Source organism: Rhinolophus hipposideros (assembly GCF_964194185.1).
Source record: "Rhinolophus hipposideros genome assembly, chromosome: 1".
NCBI classification, from domain to species: Eukaryota; Metazoa; Chordata; class Mammalia; order Chiroptera; family Rhinolophidae; genus Rhinolophus; species Rhinolophus hipposideros.
In genome coordinates, this window is record NC_138047.1 from 18,573,257 (window position 1) to 18,589,317 (window position 16,061).

A 16,061-nucleotide genomic window follows, 5' to 3' on the forward strand; every position below is an offset into this window, starting at 1 on the left:
TACATATATAAGCTATATACATAAGCACACATAATCAAATATATTGTTGCCAGTATTTTGAACAAACTGTTATCTGTTAGATCAATTAAGAATAAAAAAAAGGGTTTATTTTACCTTCACGTATTCATTTTCTGATACTCTTCCTTTCTTTATGTAGATCTCACAATATTGTGGGGGATCCCTATGACTGGCTCCCTCTGGAGTTTATAACAGAGCCTCTGGCAATTCATTAGCTACAGTTGAGGTTTTCCTACCTGTGTGCTGGTTCCAGCTGGTGAGTCTCTGCTCCTGGTTGCTGTGACTCTCTGCATTCACCTGTCTCTCCAATCTTTGGAACAGCAGTTTTCCCTGTGTCCTCTCCTTTCTTGTGAATCCCAGAAAAGTTGATTTTTCAGTCTGTTTAGCTTTTTATTTGTTGTTAGGACAGAGTGGCGACTTCCAAGCTCCTTGTATGCAAAACTGAAAACCAGAAGTAGCCTAAACTAGTCACTAAAGTAATTTTCAGTTTTACTAAACCTTTTTTGTGTGGGTTACTTAATCATAAAAAACATATAATAGGTTCTCAAATTTGTTGAATGAATGAAAGGATGATGCGATGTTTTAAAAAACCTTCAGAATAAATATGGGAGTATATATAAAAGCTCTCATAAACCATTATTAACAAATCTTAGGTGTTAGTAAAACTATTAACCACAGGTACTTTGGTTTCGTTTTCTCAGGCCACTGCATAAAGATGTGCAGGTTGCACACTGCTCACCCTGAAGAAGTGCCCTTCTCTTAGGCTACCACGATCATAGATGGCAGTCGCGATAAATAGAGGGAGAAGCATGATGTAGAGCTCATGCATTGATCTCTTCGTGAGGCACTGAAACACCTTTCTAATGAAGTGGATTTGGTTTTGGATATTTCTGTGTGTGCAAGTGTGCATGTCTTTGTGTTTCTCTGTTTGTTCACCTCTCGATTCTGCAGTTTGTGTGTTTCAACCAGATTACTAAAGATCCAGGAAGGCGGTTGAGAGACTTACAGCCAGGAGCTGAAAAGTGAGTAAACACATCTTCCCATAATGATAAAGGCATCACAACAAAAGATACACTTAAACACAGAATTTTTTTAACAAGAAAAAAGAACCAGTTTGTAAAATAAAATGGCTTCAGCTGTATATATACTTCATATTTTTTTCATTGTTATTTACTACATCTTTCTCTGTGGAATTCAAGTAGTTGTTTTAAGTACTATAGCGTCTAACTAGTGTATTGTTCTTTTAATAAATTTAATTTAATATATTTTTAATGTTTATAAAGAGCAAACACTACCGATATAGTCACAAAGTAAAGTCCTGCTGAAAGTTCCACTGTACAAGATAATCATTCATTAGGCAAACACATACTGCCTAGCACATAGCATTTGACAAACTGTTTCCTTTTTCTTTTTTTCCTTATGACTATTTACAATTGTCATTCAGTGAAATGGGGCCGTAATAAGAAAAACAAGACTGTTAACATTCACACATTTTAATTTCAAATATTAACTTTTAGAAGAAAAAGGCACTAGTCTATTAAACGTATTAGAATTTGATACAAAAAATGTTACTTTACAATAATAGTCTGATCATAAATGAACTTTTGAAAATGTATCTTTCCTACAATTAACTTTATTTGAGCCTGACATTAAATAAGACATAATTATCAGTTGGGCTCCAAATTTTACTTGGAATAAAATACCATAAGCCTGCTACATAGCCTGCTATTGTTGCATGCATCCTTTCATACAGCAGAAAACTTTTTATAAGCACACAAAAGCCATATGGGCCTTAGTACCAACAACCATTAAAGCTATGAGAATTATAATATAATGTTAATAACATAACTTTTCATCACACAGTATAGAATTATCAATGTTTCATTAGCATAATTAGCTGCAATTTCTAGTACATACAATACACTTGAACTTTACAAACATGTATATACTCTTAAAATAAAATATTAAATTAATTTAGGTACAGAATAATTTTTTTCCTACATGCAATCTATTCACATGCCTTCATTATTTCTATAAAGTGTTGCAACTTCCCAAAATATCAGGCACATCCATATTCAAATATTAGATACAAATACATTCTAACCTCACAATAAGTAATACTTTTCAGTTTATCTGAGCACTGTTCACTCTATATATTTCGATATTAAGATAAATATAAATTTATGTAATACATTTTCACATTTAGGAATATTACAAATAAACGACTTGGTTTTAGGATATTAATAAAAAGATTATCATGTCAAAATTTAAAATAAATTAAGTGCATTAAAATTTTTCAGTTATAAGTGTTATATAAATTACTGTTGGATGAAGATAAAGATACGTTGTTAAACAAGATACCCTCAGTCCTTCCTTTAAAGATTTTAAAGATTAATGAGGAACTCAGAAAAGTAAACACATAATGAAAGTCTTAAGAAAGTGCTATAATTAGGGTTCTATGAGAATTTATAAGTGGGACATTCAAATGCCTGATGAAAGAATACTCACATCAACTTTAATCTGTATATTCAGTAGATTTCTCACTTCTGAACATAATACTACTTGATGAAATATTATAACTTGAGGTAAAGTTAAGATTTTAGATACTATTTTATTCCTAGAGGATAAACAGGGACACAGAAGAGAATAAAACAGGAAAATTAAAACAATGCATTTAGCTACTTGTTTCTTTGATATGGTACAATTAAAATAACTTAGCATTTATCCAGTCATTATTGTTTCTCCGACAATGTGATGAGAATATTCCCTCCCTCATTTAATCCTCTCAACCCTATTAAAGGGCTATTTAAGCCTATTAATGTACTATTATTATGCTCATCTTTTAGATGTGGAAATCGGCTTACGCTGGTCAGAGAACTTGCCCATAGTCATAAAGCCAGAAGCTAAGCTTTTCATAACAGACCTTCTCCAACAGTGTGAGGGAAAAACCATAAAGCACAGGGAGCAAGTAAGATTGGGGGGTGTTGGTGGAGAGTAGGGTGGCAGGCAAGTTCAGTTCTCTACTCTGAAGCTATTTGTTCCCACAGATCAGTGAAGAGGTGGCACTGTAAAACATGACTCTGCACACATAAGTCTCTCACAAATCTTTCTAGCATCGGAAATTCACATAAAATGAAGAAGCCTTGCTATGAATATCCAAGAGTGTCCCAACATAATGAAGGCAAATTACGTAATTGTGTATCTAATTATTTAACATCAAGATATTCATTACATCTGATCACATAAGACATTAGTGCATTTGCTGTTATATTTCTAAGCTGAACTTCTAATTTTAAACAGAGTTTGTATGTGATTATTTTCATGATGGTATCAAATTCCACAAAATATTCTTTTACTGTGAAATCTACATCTTCGATTTATGGCTGCCTATTATAAAATTTTATCTAGGGATTACTGATGTTCCTTGACTTCATTATATTAGACAATCTTTATGTTACTACTTCAGTCCTAGCTAAGCCTTAAACTGAGACACATATCTGTTAAACTGAATGGATTTTTATGCTGAAATCCATCAATTACATAAAAGTCACTTACGACAGTGGAATGAAGATCAGAATTCTATGTTAGAAGGAGATGCTAAGACTACAATTCAGATTTTTTTAAAGTATAATCCAAAAAAAATCCAGATGTATTTCCTAAATATTAATATAAACTCTTTAATTCTTATAATACTTTTTAATTTAATATACTATGATTTAATTTGATATAAATGATAAAAATCTCATTCTTGGACTTGGTGGCAAAAACATGTCCTCATTTTTTTATAGGCTTTATTGAAGAGTGGTTTAAGAATGGTACAGTACACATAACTATCTAAAACCACTACTATTTTCTAGAGATACAGGGGAGCCATTTATAAGAACACAACTTTGCTTAAATTTAGCACCATATACACATAAAAAAAACTGGTGCTACAGTTATTAAAAATAGTTTATTCTCTACAATTTAGTCTTCATTTCTTTATATAGTGCAAAAACCTATGCCTCAAAACAATAAAAGATTACAAATGTGTACACATGCATAATAAGGAAGTTTCACAATATTACATTCTCTTTTTAAAATGAAGATAATTCAAAGGTAGAGAAAATCCTGTATCTGGTTAAGTAATTGAAGTAAACATAAGAGAGAGTCACCAGCACATTTTTACAAAGGCCCAATATGGGTGTGATAGTTCCCAGGGCAATGATTAAACTAAGTCGAACAAAAATAAAGGGTAAATCCTGGAGCAGGATGCCCAGAGAATTCAGAAGAGGGTTTTGGGGAGTGAATATAATTCGGAGGAGAGAAATAAAACTGAATATGTAGACTGGGTAGAGCCAGCCTGACCTGTACACAGCTTGGTGGCCAGCCACACGCACCATTTCTATGGTGTCAGACCACAGCAGAAAGCTCCACAGGAAGATCTCTGCACGAACGTCCCGCTGGGACATCATTCTCAGGATTCCAGACTGGTAAGAGTGTTCCTGGGGTCCTGCCAGCTCCGGAGCAGGGCTCTGTGTAGTGGCTACTGGTGGCTGTGATGCCCCCGTCCTGATGGCTGGCTGGGGAGTAGCAGAGTTTCCTTCATTTTCCCTCTCTTGATCTGTCACAGTTTTTATTTGTTGCAAAGTGGTGATATGGATGTGCCTATCTTCATTACCTGCAATAAATTGACTTATTTAAATTAAATTTTTAAATTTTTATTTAAATGGAAAACATTTTTAATTTTTATATTTTTAAAATTTCATTTAAGTTGAAAATTAAAAACTAAAATTGTAAGCGTTTTCTTATTTAAGGTCTGTTTTACACATGGGACATCAAGATAACAATGCATAGCAAATTGGAAAAAAACAACAACAACAAAAAACAGAAGCAGAGAAGGTTCTTCATGTCTTCGTATTTTCGATCCTAAATCATTTTTACCATTTCATAGTAATAGCCTCTATTGGTTATTGAGCTGAGCACTTTCACACATTATTTCATTTAATGTTCAGAAAAAGTTGAGAAATAGAGATTCCTATCCCATTTTATAAATATGGAAACTGGTGCCCAACAGGCAAAATGACACCCAAATTCAAATACACAGCACTGGGCAGAGCTGGCATTCATACCCAGACTGGTTTGATCCCAATACAATCTCTTAACTTTATGGCTGCTATTACTCATCTAGAAGCAATATGTCACGTGCTGATTTTAAAACATACAAATATCATACAATCAAATGAATCTAGTCCAATGGTCAAATGAAAGTGCAATGATCCAATCTTGTGACTTTTACCAGAGGCCCTCAGAAATCACTACAATCCAAATCTCCAAGCTTGAAGTGTGGTGCTAAGAGGGAATCTATTTAACTTTTTAGTGATAGGTGACACTCGGAATCCAACATTTTAAAGCTGATCTTTCCCCAAAATTGTTGAACTGGTCAGTGCAATTGGTTAGACTATAGCAACGTATTTGTAGCCACAAGGCTATGTTTGGTCAACCTTCCAGTCACCTGAATGAGCAGAGCATTTTCTCATCAACTTCACATTATGTGTGTGTGTGTGTGTGTGTGTGTGTGTGTGTGTGTGTGTGTTGAGGTTGGGGGATTATGAGGAGAGCTGCAGACCTCAAGACTTACTAACAATTTTGATGGTATGGTTTTTATGTTTTGATGGTATGGTTTTTCATATATGGTTTACCATATATGAAAAAGGTATAGCACATTATTTTTCAAACATTTATCCACTTAAGCACCATTTTTATTGTTAGGAATTTATCAGGCCTTGACAAAGTCTACTTAGTGAACATGCTGACCTGTCTTATAACCTGATAAGACAAAATTTAAAGAGAGTCATTAGATTGAACAACTGGAAAACTTAAAGACACAAAAAGCAATAAAAGTGTGTTGAACTATATTGAGCTGAAGTAAAAACATTTTAAGATAAATAAGTTATTACAATTAATGACTAATGAAATGTTTGATTACTATAAATAGATATTTAAAGGACAAATCTCAGTTTTATGTTTATACAATTAAATTTATACTTTAAAAATTTAAGTGTGAGTGGAGTATATTAATAAACTAAAAACATACTCTAAAATCTTGATGAAATATTACTTACTTTGATATGAATCATTCATAAGCAAATGGTAGGACCCATGACCCTCAGAAACTTCTTTATCAACCTTTAATATCAGAGTGCCATGAATGAGTATTATTTTATAAATAATACTCAAGTAAGAGAAAAAATTACACACTAATTACTATTATTTTAATAAGCATAAAATCGTCTCAGATGCTCACTGGCATCAATTATATCTCCCATTTTACCAAAAAAAAAAATCAATATAAAAATATGTTTTTTAGAGTATGTCATGTCCTAGAGAACTCTCCTTCACCTCTCTTAGTAGATAACACTGTTAGAATGAAAATCCAAATTCCTTTTTCATCATGAAGAACACAACACATAATTTAGGCTGCTGAAGATAACTGCCCATTCAGCATTGTTGCAATGCCAGGAAGTGGCAATCTAAGAAGTGACACATTAACACTTTTAAACAGTCAGTAAGAATCTTAATACTATAGATAAGAGCTGTGGGATGTACAATGCATTCTTCACTAGAGTTCATTTTTAATGAAATGCAAGGCACTAGTCCATGTGTATTTGGTGAAATCAGAGCTGGGAGCTTCATAACCTCTCCACAGTTCAATAGAGACTAGTTTAGGTTTGGGGGTCCAGGGACTCTGCTGTCCTTTTTCCAAGTGAGAAGCACTAGAACTATCAACTGGAAAGCTCTGCAGGTCTCTAGAGGGCAAGGTAAAGTTGAAGAAGTCAAGAAATAGTTAAAACAAACAAATAAAGAACAAAAAACCTCATAGACACAGACAACAGTATGGTGGTTACCAGAGGGGAAGGGGTAGGGGGAAGTTGAAAAGAGTAAAGGGGGTCAAATATATGGTGATGGAAAGAGAACTGATTCTGGGTAGTGAACACACAATGGGATTTATAGATGATGTAATACAGAATTGTACACCTGAACTTATACCATCTTATTAACCCATGTCACCCCAATAAATCTAATTTTTAGAAGAAAGAAAAAAATCGTTTGGTCATTAGAATGGATCAGCAAATGTATCCCCAAGCAATGTAACCTTTCATGTACTTAACACTATTCCCTTTGGATCCATGATTAGCTTCCCTCTAAATTATTTTTAAAATTTCCACTCACGGCTGGAATTCTTTTTGTTATTGTTGTTAGCTGTTAGTGTTCTATTTGGGTAAAACAATGTTTATTTGCACAAAACCCATAAAAGATATAAGCATGAAGAAAGAGATCTTGTCACTTCCTTAGCAGTTCATGTTGCCCTATAAAAAGTAAAAATAGCAGCTGCACTGTGTAGTTCCCCTCATCTGAAGCCAGTTGCCAAAACAACTTTTTGTGTGCACTGTGCCAGCTAAATAATTAAGAAAATGTAATTTTAATAAGTGTTTAAGTAGGTAATACATACCTATTTTACTTTATTATTTTGTATATTAATGCATTTTTATCTCTAACTTGTTTCCCATAAGTTTTAGATAGCTTACAGGGAAAACGTAAATGCAACTTGACAAATCAGCAGGGAGGAATTTTCTAGAGTGAGCATGTATTCCTCCTTCAAAAAGGAAAAGCAATAAAAGTTATTCAAATAAAAAGACAGAAAATGAAGAATCACAAGGAAAGGCACCTGAAAACAAGATGGAAGTGAAGCTGATACTAAAAATGTAGTATTTAGGCTCCCAACTGATGTGAGCAGACAAATTTTAGAGTGTTGGACCAAGCTTCGGCTGGGCATTGAGAATGATATAGCAAATAATGTGGGGATGGTCTCCGCCTTCACCACTCTCTTCTGGGATCACACTGATAAATACAGAAGAATAAACGTGGCAGTGCTTTAAAAGGAAGGTAAATTCTGTGATGAGAGATTATCACAGGAGGTCTGAATTAGACAGGGGGTCTGGAAGGCTCGTCTGAGAAGAGACAATTAAGGAGCGACATGAAGAATAAGTAAGAATGAATTAGGTCATTGTCCCACAGCTAGCAAAGAGACCAGAACATGAACTTCAAACCCTTAACCTCTAGACCATACTGTGGCACGGTCAGATAATGTAGAACCTTATGGGCCATAGTAAAAGTTTTGGACTTTATTCTGAGTTCCCTGAAAAGCTGCTGAAGATGAGGCGAATGGAAGGCACAGGAAACAGAGAGGTCATGGAGACATCAGCAAAGAGGCTCTTCAGACCGATGAGAAATGAAATTGTTACTCAATTCACAGCAACTAGAAATTATTATATTCAGAAAAATTACATATTCAGAAAAAGTCTGGCTAGTCTTAATGAACAGCCCCCAAAATCCATTTTCCCATAGAGAAAAATGTTCCAGAGAAAATGAAATGCTAATGACTTGGAACATTCTAGAAAAAAAAAAAATCTTGGAAAGAAAATTAGCCTTATTAAATTTTTTCAAAAAATATATTAAGCACACAAAACACTTTTAGTCATATTACTCTTAGAGAATAAGAGGAAAATGTAATATCTTAAAATATACACCAGGGCAAATTATAAGCGTTGCTATTCTGACACTATCCATTGATTAAAATCACTGTACTATGTAAAGTTGTTTCCTTTGACGAGCATATCTGAGGTCTGGAAGGCAAGTAATGTCACCGCCAAGTAATAAATGCGGAGTACTGCTCTTACTTCACAGGATGGTTATAATGAAGGATGCAGTCAATATTTGTAAAGCATTTAAAATAGTGCCCGACACAGAGAAACAGCCATATGTACGTTATATACATAAAAAGTATAAATCAGTAAATAATTTACTGGGCTTTTGGGTTTTTTTTTTTTTTTATTGGGGAATATTAGGGAACAGTGTGTTTTTCCAGGGCCCATCAGCTCTAAGTTGTTATCGTTCAATATAATTGTGGAGGACGCAGCTCAGCTCCAAGTCCAGTTACCATCTTCAATCTTTAATTGCAGGGGCGTGCGGGAATTGAACTGGCAACCTTGTTGTTAAGAGTTCGCGCTCTAACCAATTGAGCCATCCGGCCGCCCCAACAATTTACTGTTTCAAATGAATTCGAATCGAATAGAAAATACCAGAATGCAGTGACTAGTAAGGGTGATTAGTTTGTTAAACTTGGGTTATAGTTACTCTGTTACCCAGTATCCCATACATCTGGGGAGGTCAAAAAGTTTGAGAAATAGTGTCACACTACAGAGCCTTGAGAAAGTCATGAGTTCAATTCTCGTATTTGCCTGTTCACATCACAAAGAAAAATGCTTCCATGCAGATATGCCCTGTGCGGGCAGAGACAGCTTGCACCAGCCAACAAGAGCTTACCGTGTACATCTCTTCTCAGTCCCATGTGTTTAATGACGTCACCTTAGTAGCTTGAAACTGGTCATGGTAAGAGAACTCAAGTCAGAGAAAGTGGCAAGTTCTACCAATGAGGGCTTTTTCTCCTCTAGAGAGACACTTGTTGAAACACTGAGCAGCACACTGCTGCCTGTGCTCCAAACTGCATGCATGTTTTCACCAAGTCAGGATAAGTAATACTATTAAGGAATTCAAGACAAATATTTACCCCATCATCAGCTCTGGAAGAGCCCAGGGGGTACATTTCCAGCTGGAACATAGTTGTGGCAACTTTAAGAAACGCCTTATATTGTTAAGCCCTAAGATTCAGTTTCAGTTCCCTGCCTGGCATTGCATAAATCTGAAAATAAATAAATGTGTTCTTTCTGGAGTTTAGGCAATGTGACATTGTAGACTCATCGAACAATGAACAAATGGTTAAAAACTGATAATATTATTGATTTAAAAATATTCCATTTTTGAAGACCTGTCTGAGAAAACTTTCTAATCTACATTTTCTAATCTTCAGCTTTTTCTTTGGAATAATCTGGCCTTACTCCCTAGTTGAGAGGTGCTTAGACTAGAGACTGTGATTTAATTTACAACATACAAATAGAAAATGTATTTTATATATTTATATCTGGAAATATAAAAATATATAACGTAATAACTAATAATTATATTAATTATGTATCAATATAATTATACATACACAATATTATGTATGATTAATATAATAGATAATATGCAATACAATACGTGTTGATATAATAGATGATATATAAATAATATATATAATAGTGAATCTATTTAAATAGAACATAAATTGTAAGGGAAAATGTTGAAAAGTGTATAGTTGTCTTATTTCCAAATATAAATAATTCTAGATTTTGAAATGGTTTGAAGTGTCTCTGCTAGTTAGTGCTTGGATACAGACGAGCGCTAGGAACCGCAGCAGGAACTCCAGCTGGGTGACAAAAAAACGGACACATGCAGGAGTGAGCTGATAAGCTACCTTTAGAGCACTTCCCTCAGCTTTAATTACACATATTTGTTAATGTCGTTTATTGACATGCAATTCTGCCCACTGGACCGTGAGCTCCATGAAAGGGAGGCTCTGCCTGTTGTCATGGTACCTCCAGCACCGAGTGGAGTGCTGGCATGGAACAGACACTCTACGAAGATTTTCTGAATGAAAGAAGGGAGGAATGCCTGTTCTAGAGTCTCGTGGCATGAGTGAGCAATGGGCATCCCAGGGGGATATCTGCAAGGAGGCAAGTAAGCTAAAGCATAAAAACCAGGCCGAATAACCACACCCCACCCCCATTTCCACCCCCCCCACAAGTCAACAGGAAGCAGGGCTCTGGAGTCCTGACAGAGACTACCACTCAGATAGTCCTTTGTCCCAGGTCCTAGGACCCGTTAAGCAAGACCACAGGACTGACTGGGCTAACAAGCCCCAGAAGACATGAAGAGCTCCTGGCAGGGCAGCTTGGGGACCTGCGTAGGCTCCGGGTAAGAAAAGACGTCACATGGCTTTGGGCCCAGCAGAGCACGCCAGTGTGGAGTGGCACTGGCATAGCCCAGCAGGGCTTGGGCAACATCGACAGGAGATGGCACCAGTAGCAGCAGCCCGTGATTCAAGGCATGTCAAAGGCTTCCCACACACTGGCAGCGTCAGGAGTCACCAGTCAGGGGACAAAAGTGCCCATGTGTAATTTGCAGCAGAAGGCATTTGTGAGTCTTAGGAAGCAACCTTTGAAAAACCCCACCACACCCAGAAATAGAGGGGTTTGGGGTTCTAATATATTATAGCATGTGGTAGCAGAGTGGTGTTCATATACATAGGACCCCACTGTTAACATACACACCACTTAAGACTAACAAACAAAAAATAGACCAACAATGTCTGTACATTGGACAGACCATCAGCTCACCAACCGATTTCACTCTCTTCTGTCCTAGACAAGAAAATCTAGATACTGAAAACCATGTAAAACTTAAAGCAACAAAGGAACAAGACAAACAAATAAAGAAACAGAAACTCACAGACACAGACAATAGTTTAGTGGTGACCAGAGGGTAAGGGGGGAGGGGGATAACAGAGGGTAAAGAGGATCAAATATATGGTGATGGAAGGAGAACTGACTCTGGGTGGTGAGCACACAATGTGATATATGTAGATGAAGTATTACAGAATTGTACACTTGAAACCTATGTAATTTTATGAACCATTGTCACCCCAATAAATTTTAATTTAAAAAAAAAAAAGAAAATCAATGACCTATGCCCTTAATTTCAAACTGGGTCCATAAACTTTTGTTAATATTGATATGGAGACCAAGGCTTGATATTATAAAGTAATGCATGTTGCATTTTTTTAATGTTCCCTTATTCCTATCAGTCTCTGAAATATTTATTTTAAAAATATCTTGCAACTCTCAAGAATCTCACTTTATATACTAAAATTGTTCACAATTTTTCCCATGTAGGAAAAAATTGACAATTAAGTGCCACATTGTTAAAATCATGTAAAGCTGCCCTAATCAAAGGGAGCCCTCCTTCATGATTCGATAACTCTGGATGTCCTCTGTCTTGTGGGGTCACTGCAATATAGTTTCTGGCCCACTCCACACTGACCTAATCCTGACAGTTCTGCTTCATTACAAGGTGTAAATGAGAAATCCTAGCCTTCTCTCACCCCACGCTGGTAAATGGCTGCTTATTTCTTGAGAAGGAGAAAAAAAAATCCTAAACTGACATCGTTTCCTGACACTTCCCTCTTCTAAACAGCAAAGGGAGGGTATGAAAGGAAATACTCCCCCCTCCTTGGGTGGGCTCCGCACACAGTGTTCCTCATACATGCTCTCTAAACACATTGCAAAACACATTATGGAGACCCAGCTCACACACTGGGCTCATATTGTATAATAAGCTTTTTCTTAAAAAGAAACAAAGGGGAACTCAAAATGCCATTCATTTTCTTCAGAGACAATCAGCGTCCCTTTTCTTTTTTCTTTTTTTTTTTTTTTAAGGAGGGCGCAGCTCACAGATGCCCATGCAGGATCGAATTGACAACCAGCACCACACTCTAACCAACTGAGCTAACCGGCCACCCCAGCGTCCTTTTTTCTTTTCCCTTCTCCCTTCCGTGCAATCTTGTATACACTTTGAGCCAGAAATTGCCCATCTAGGCATCTAACATAAAGACATAATCATGTACGCTGAGGTCCAGCTGTCCTCTGATATACTGATCAGGAAGTAGAGTTCTGCCTCTCTACTTTGCAAAGACCCCTCTGGTGGTTCTCGTGGGTATGTGTGGGTAATAGCCCTCTGCATATATGTTAACAGGTGGCCCCGTGACTCACTGGAAATAGCTTAGACATTCAATAAAAATCATCATTCCTATTCATTTTAAGAAATTATGTGTGGTAAGTCAATAAGAAGAAATAATAGATCCTTTTCTTCCAATTCCTGCTCCCCAAACTCTCAGCCTGGATCAGTGCTACAGCCAACATCCAGATTTCTGAGTCACTGAAGAAAAATCACATAATCTTGATCGGACCCAGGACAAATTCCTCATTTCCATCCTGGGCTGTAGCCTAAGCTTCTCCATGGCCTTGACCCACTGTGTCTACTTCCCACAATGAGGACTCCAAACCTTGCCCATTCTGTTACAGAGTCTCTCCCTTTCCTTCACCACCATTGGTCTCAGCAGATAACGTGGCTTCCTAATTCACTAAGACACGGGGCATTTTCAGGTGTAAATTGCCCTTGCTTTCTTTCTATCCATCCACTTCAATCACATTTTACAAGTGTGAATCACCTGGGCGGCTTTAAAAATTGCTAGTGCCTGGATCCCATCCACCCACCCCAAATTATGATTTAATTATCTGGGGGTGCAGTCTGGGAGTCAAAAGTTTTAAAGCCCCTTCGGTGACTCTAACTGTACAGCCAAAAGTGAGAACCACTGCCCTTAATTGGGGATATAAATAAGGACTCAATGAGGTTTTCTTTTTAAAAATCTACATGTACGAGTTCCATCACCAGAGATTCTGATTCAATTATCTGGTGTGGTAATGATTGACACTGATATTTTTAAAGTACTCTATTAAGTGCTTTTCATATGTTGGAAATATCAGGAGAAATTGACAAAAATAGAGTAGAGGGAGGGATCTAAAAGTTTTGCCAGATCAAGTAAATAAATATACTGATTATCATATTTACTAGTTACCTGTAAATTAACAAGTTTGTACCCTACAAAAAATCCAATTTCTTCACTAAACATTTACATGTAAATTTTTTTTGAGAAAACAATTGGTAAAAATATTGTCTTGAAGTGAAAAAAAAAAGACTTTTTAAGTATAACACCAAAGACAGAGTGCATAAAAAAAATATTGATAGATGGTGTCGTATCAAAATTTTAAAATCTCCTATATAAAATCACTATAGTAAAATTAAAAGGGCAAATAACTCAGAAATATATGATACATTTATGACAGACAAAGCTTAACATCCTATTTACAGAACTCGTGAATTGGCAGTTAAAAGAAAAGAATGAACATGTCAACAGAAAAACAGATCAAGGACATATCTATATGATTTATAAAAACTACAAATAGCCAATAAGCCTATGAGAAAATGTTCAATACAGCCACTTCTTTCAGCAAATTATTAAAACAATAAGACACTATGTTTGCCTAGGAAATTGGCAAAAATAAAAAGGAATAAATTGTCTAATGTTACAAGGTTGAGGAGAAACAGGTGTTTACTTACACTGCTGTTTAGAGGGTAAATTAGGGCATTCTTTAGAGGGAGCCACTGATTGATCGACACATATCAAAAAAACATGAAAACTTTGCATATACTTTGAGCCAGAAATTGTACATCTAGGCATTTACCTTAAAGAAATAATCCTCTATGCTATTCAAGTGCAGCAGCATTTGGTCCAAGTCACTGGATATTAAAGAGACTACCCAGAAGGAACTGGACTAGGGCCATTGCTAGCAGATTTATTTGAAAACCTTACACTGCCAACATCGTATCTGGCACCTCTCACTAATGTGATAGTGGAAACCACCTCCTCTGCAGAGCTCTGATGTTTTCTACTCAAACAGCCTGTTGATCTCACCTCTAGTCATCTCTGACTGTGCAGCCAAACTATCCCTAATGTAGCCAAACTATCTTGCCACCCTCTTTGTACAACCCCCCACGACCCTCTCTGTATATGTCTGCATGTGCAGCCAGTCCATAATAGTCCCTTTCCTCTGGCAAGCATTGTCTCCAAGGAGCCCAGGCATGTGCAGATGCTCAGGGTCTTCTGAGGACACTCTGGTCATCATCCTGATATCATTCGGCTGTCGTCCAGCGGCATAACTGCTAACATAACTCTCTCTGTCCCCAGCCTCTGCTTGGCTAGTCACCTCGCAGAGTGGCTTCTGACTCTCATACACAGCACAGGCTCCCCTGAACAGACCACTTGCACCATCCATAGACCAACTGTATTATTAGCTGATAAATCATCGTTCATTAATATAACGTAATATTATGTAACCAATAAGAATGATACAGCAGAAAAAGATGGAATAATAAGAACGATACCCACAAGATATAGTTAAGAAAAAAGGAAGTTATAAAATAGGTTTTCTTAAATGAAAGATGTCCATCAAGATGCTATCAGTTACAAATCTCTAGTGTATAGGAGTATGGTTGATTTCCATTTTCTTCTTTTTGACTGATGTCTGTTTGACAGCCTTTTTAAATGAATATGTATTGGAAAAACATAAAACATTAGAAATAAAACAATTCCAAATGGAATGTTTAAAAAGTTACCTGTTGTTTTTTTTTTTGTATGTGTTGGGCCACAAACCTGAGAAACTGTATTGTGTGGTGTGGTGTTGTGTGGTATGAGGGAGGGGGGGCAGAGTGGGATGGTGTGTGGTATTGCATTGTGTTGTGTTATGTTGTGTTGTGTTGTGTTGAGTTGCATTGCGTTGAACTGAACTACACTGCATTGTATTGTACTGTATTGCATTGTATTGTACTGTATTGCATTGAATACCATAGCAGCAGCAGTCACAAGACTTTGGCTAAGGGTACACTTTGTCTCTAGATGGTGCAAGGTCATTATTCCCAAGGAATCAGGGCTGGAGAGGTTGAGAATTGGCCATCACCTAAGTGACAGTCATGCCTTAGAAATGGATACAGTTATGACTCTAAATGAGGGCCTAGATGAATGGTTTTCAGACATTAGCAGAAGAACCACGTTTTCAAATGAAATCTGTCATAACATACTAACTCCTAAACAAACAAAAAATGTGTTGATCTGGTATCAGTAGGAATTGGGACATCCAGAAATCAGTAGCTTTGTACGCTTCCAAATTGACAATTTGAAAACAAACAGTAGTTGGTGTTAAGAAAATAACTTCCGTTCTAGTAATAGGTTTGTGGACTCGGTATGAAATCCAACTGAAGTTATTCTTACTACCCAAACATGCCTATTTATTTCACATTCACCTAACACCTTAGATAAGATGAAGTTTTCCTTTCTCTGTGGCCCCAAAGTACTTTAACTGTTATACTCTGTTATACCAGTAATAACAAGCTATCGGAGCAGAACTCATGCTATTCAAATGAGTCCTGCAGGTAGGACTAAAAATTTG

General features: G+C 36.4%; 1 protein-coding gene across 1 annotated transcript in view; it reads right to left on the reverse strand.

Moving 5' to 3' along the window:
- Positions 1-4,094: 4,094 nt before the first annotated feature.
- TMEM236 (transmembrane protein 236) overlaps positions 4,095-16,061 on the reverse strand; it is a gene marked incomplete at both ends in the record, with an annotated part of 29,677 nt that continues 17,710 nt past the window's right edge. The window contains one exon of the mRNA XM_081047990.1: positions 4,095-4,678. Within this exon, the coding sequence (XP_080904116.1) occupies positions 4,095-4,678 (584 nt within the window). The remainder of the gene's footprint in view (positions 4,679-16,061) is intronic.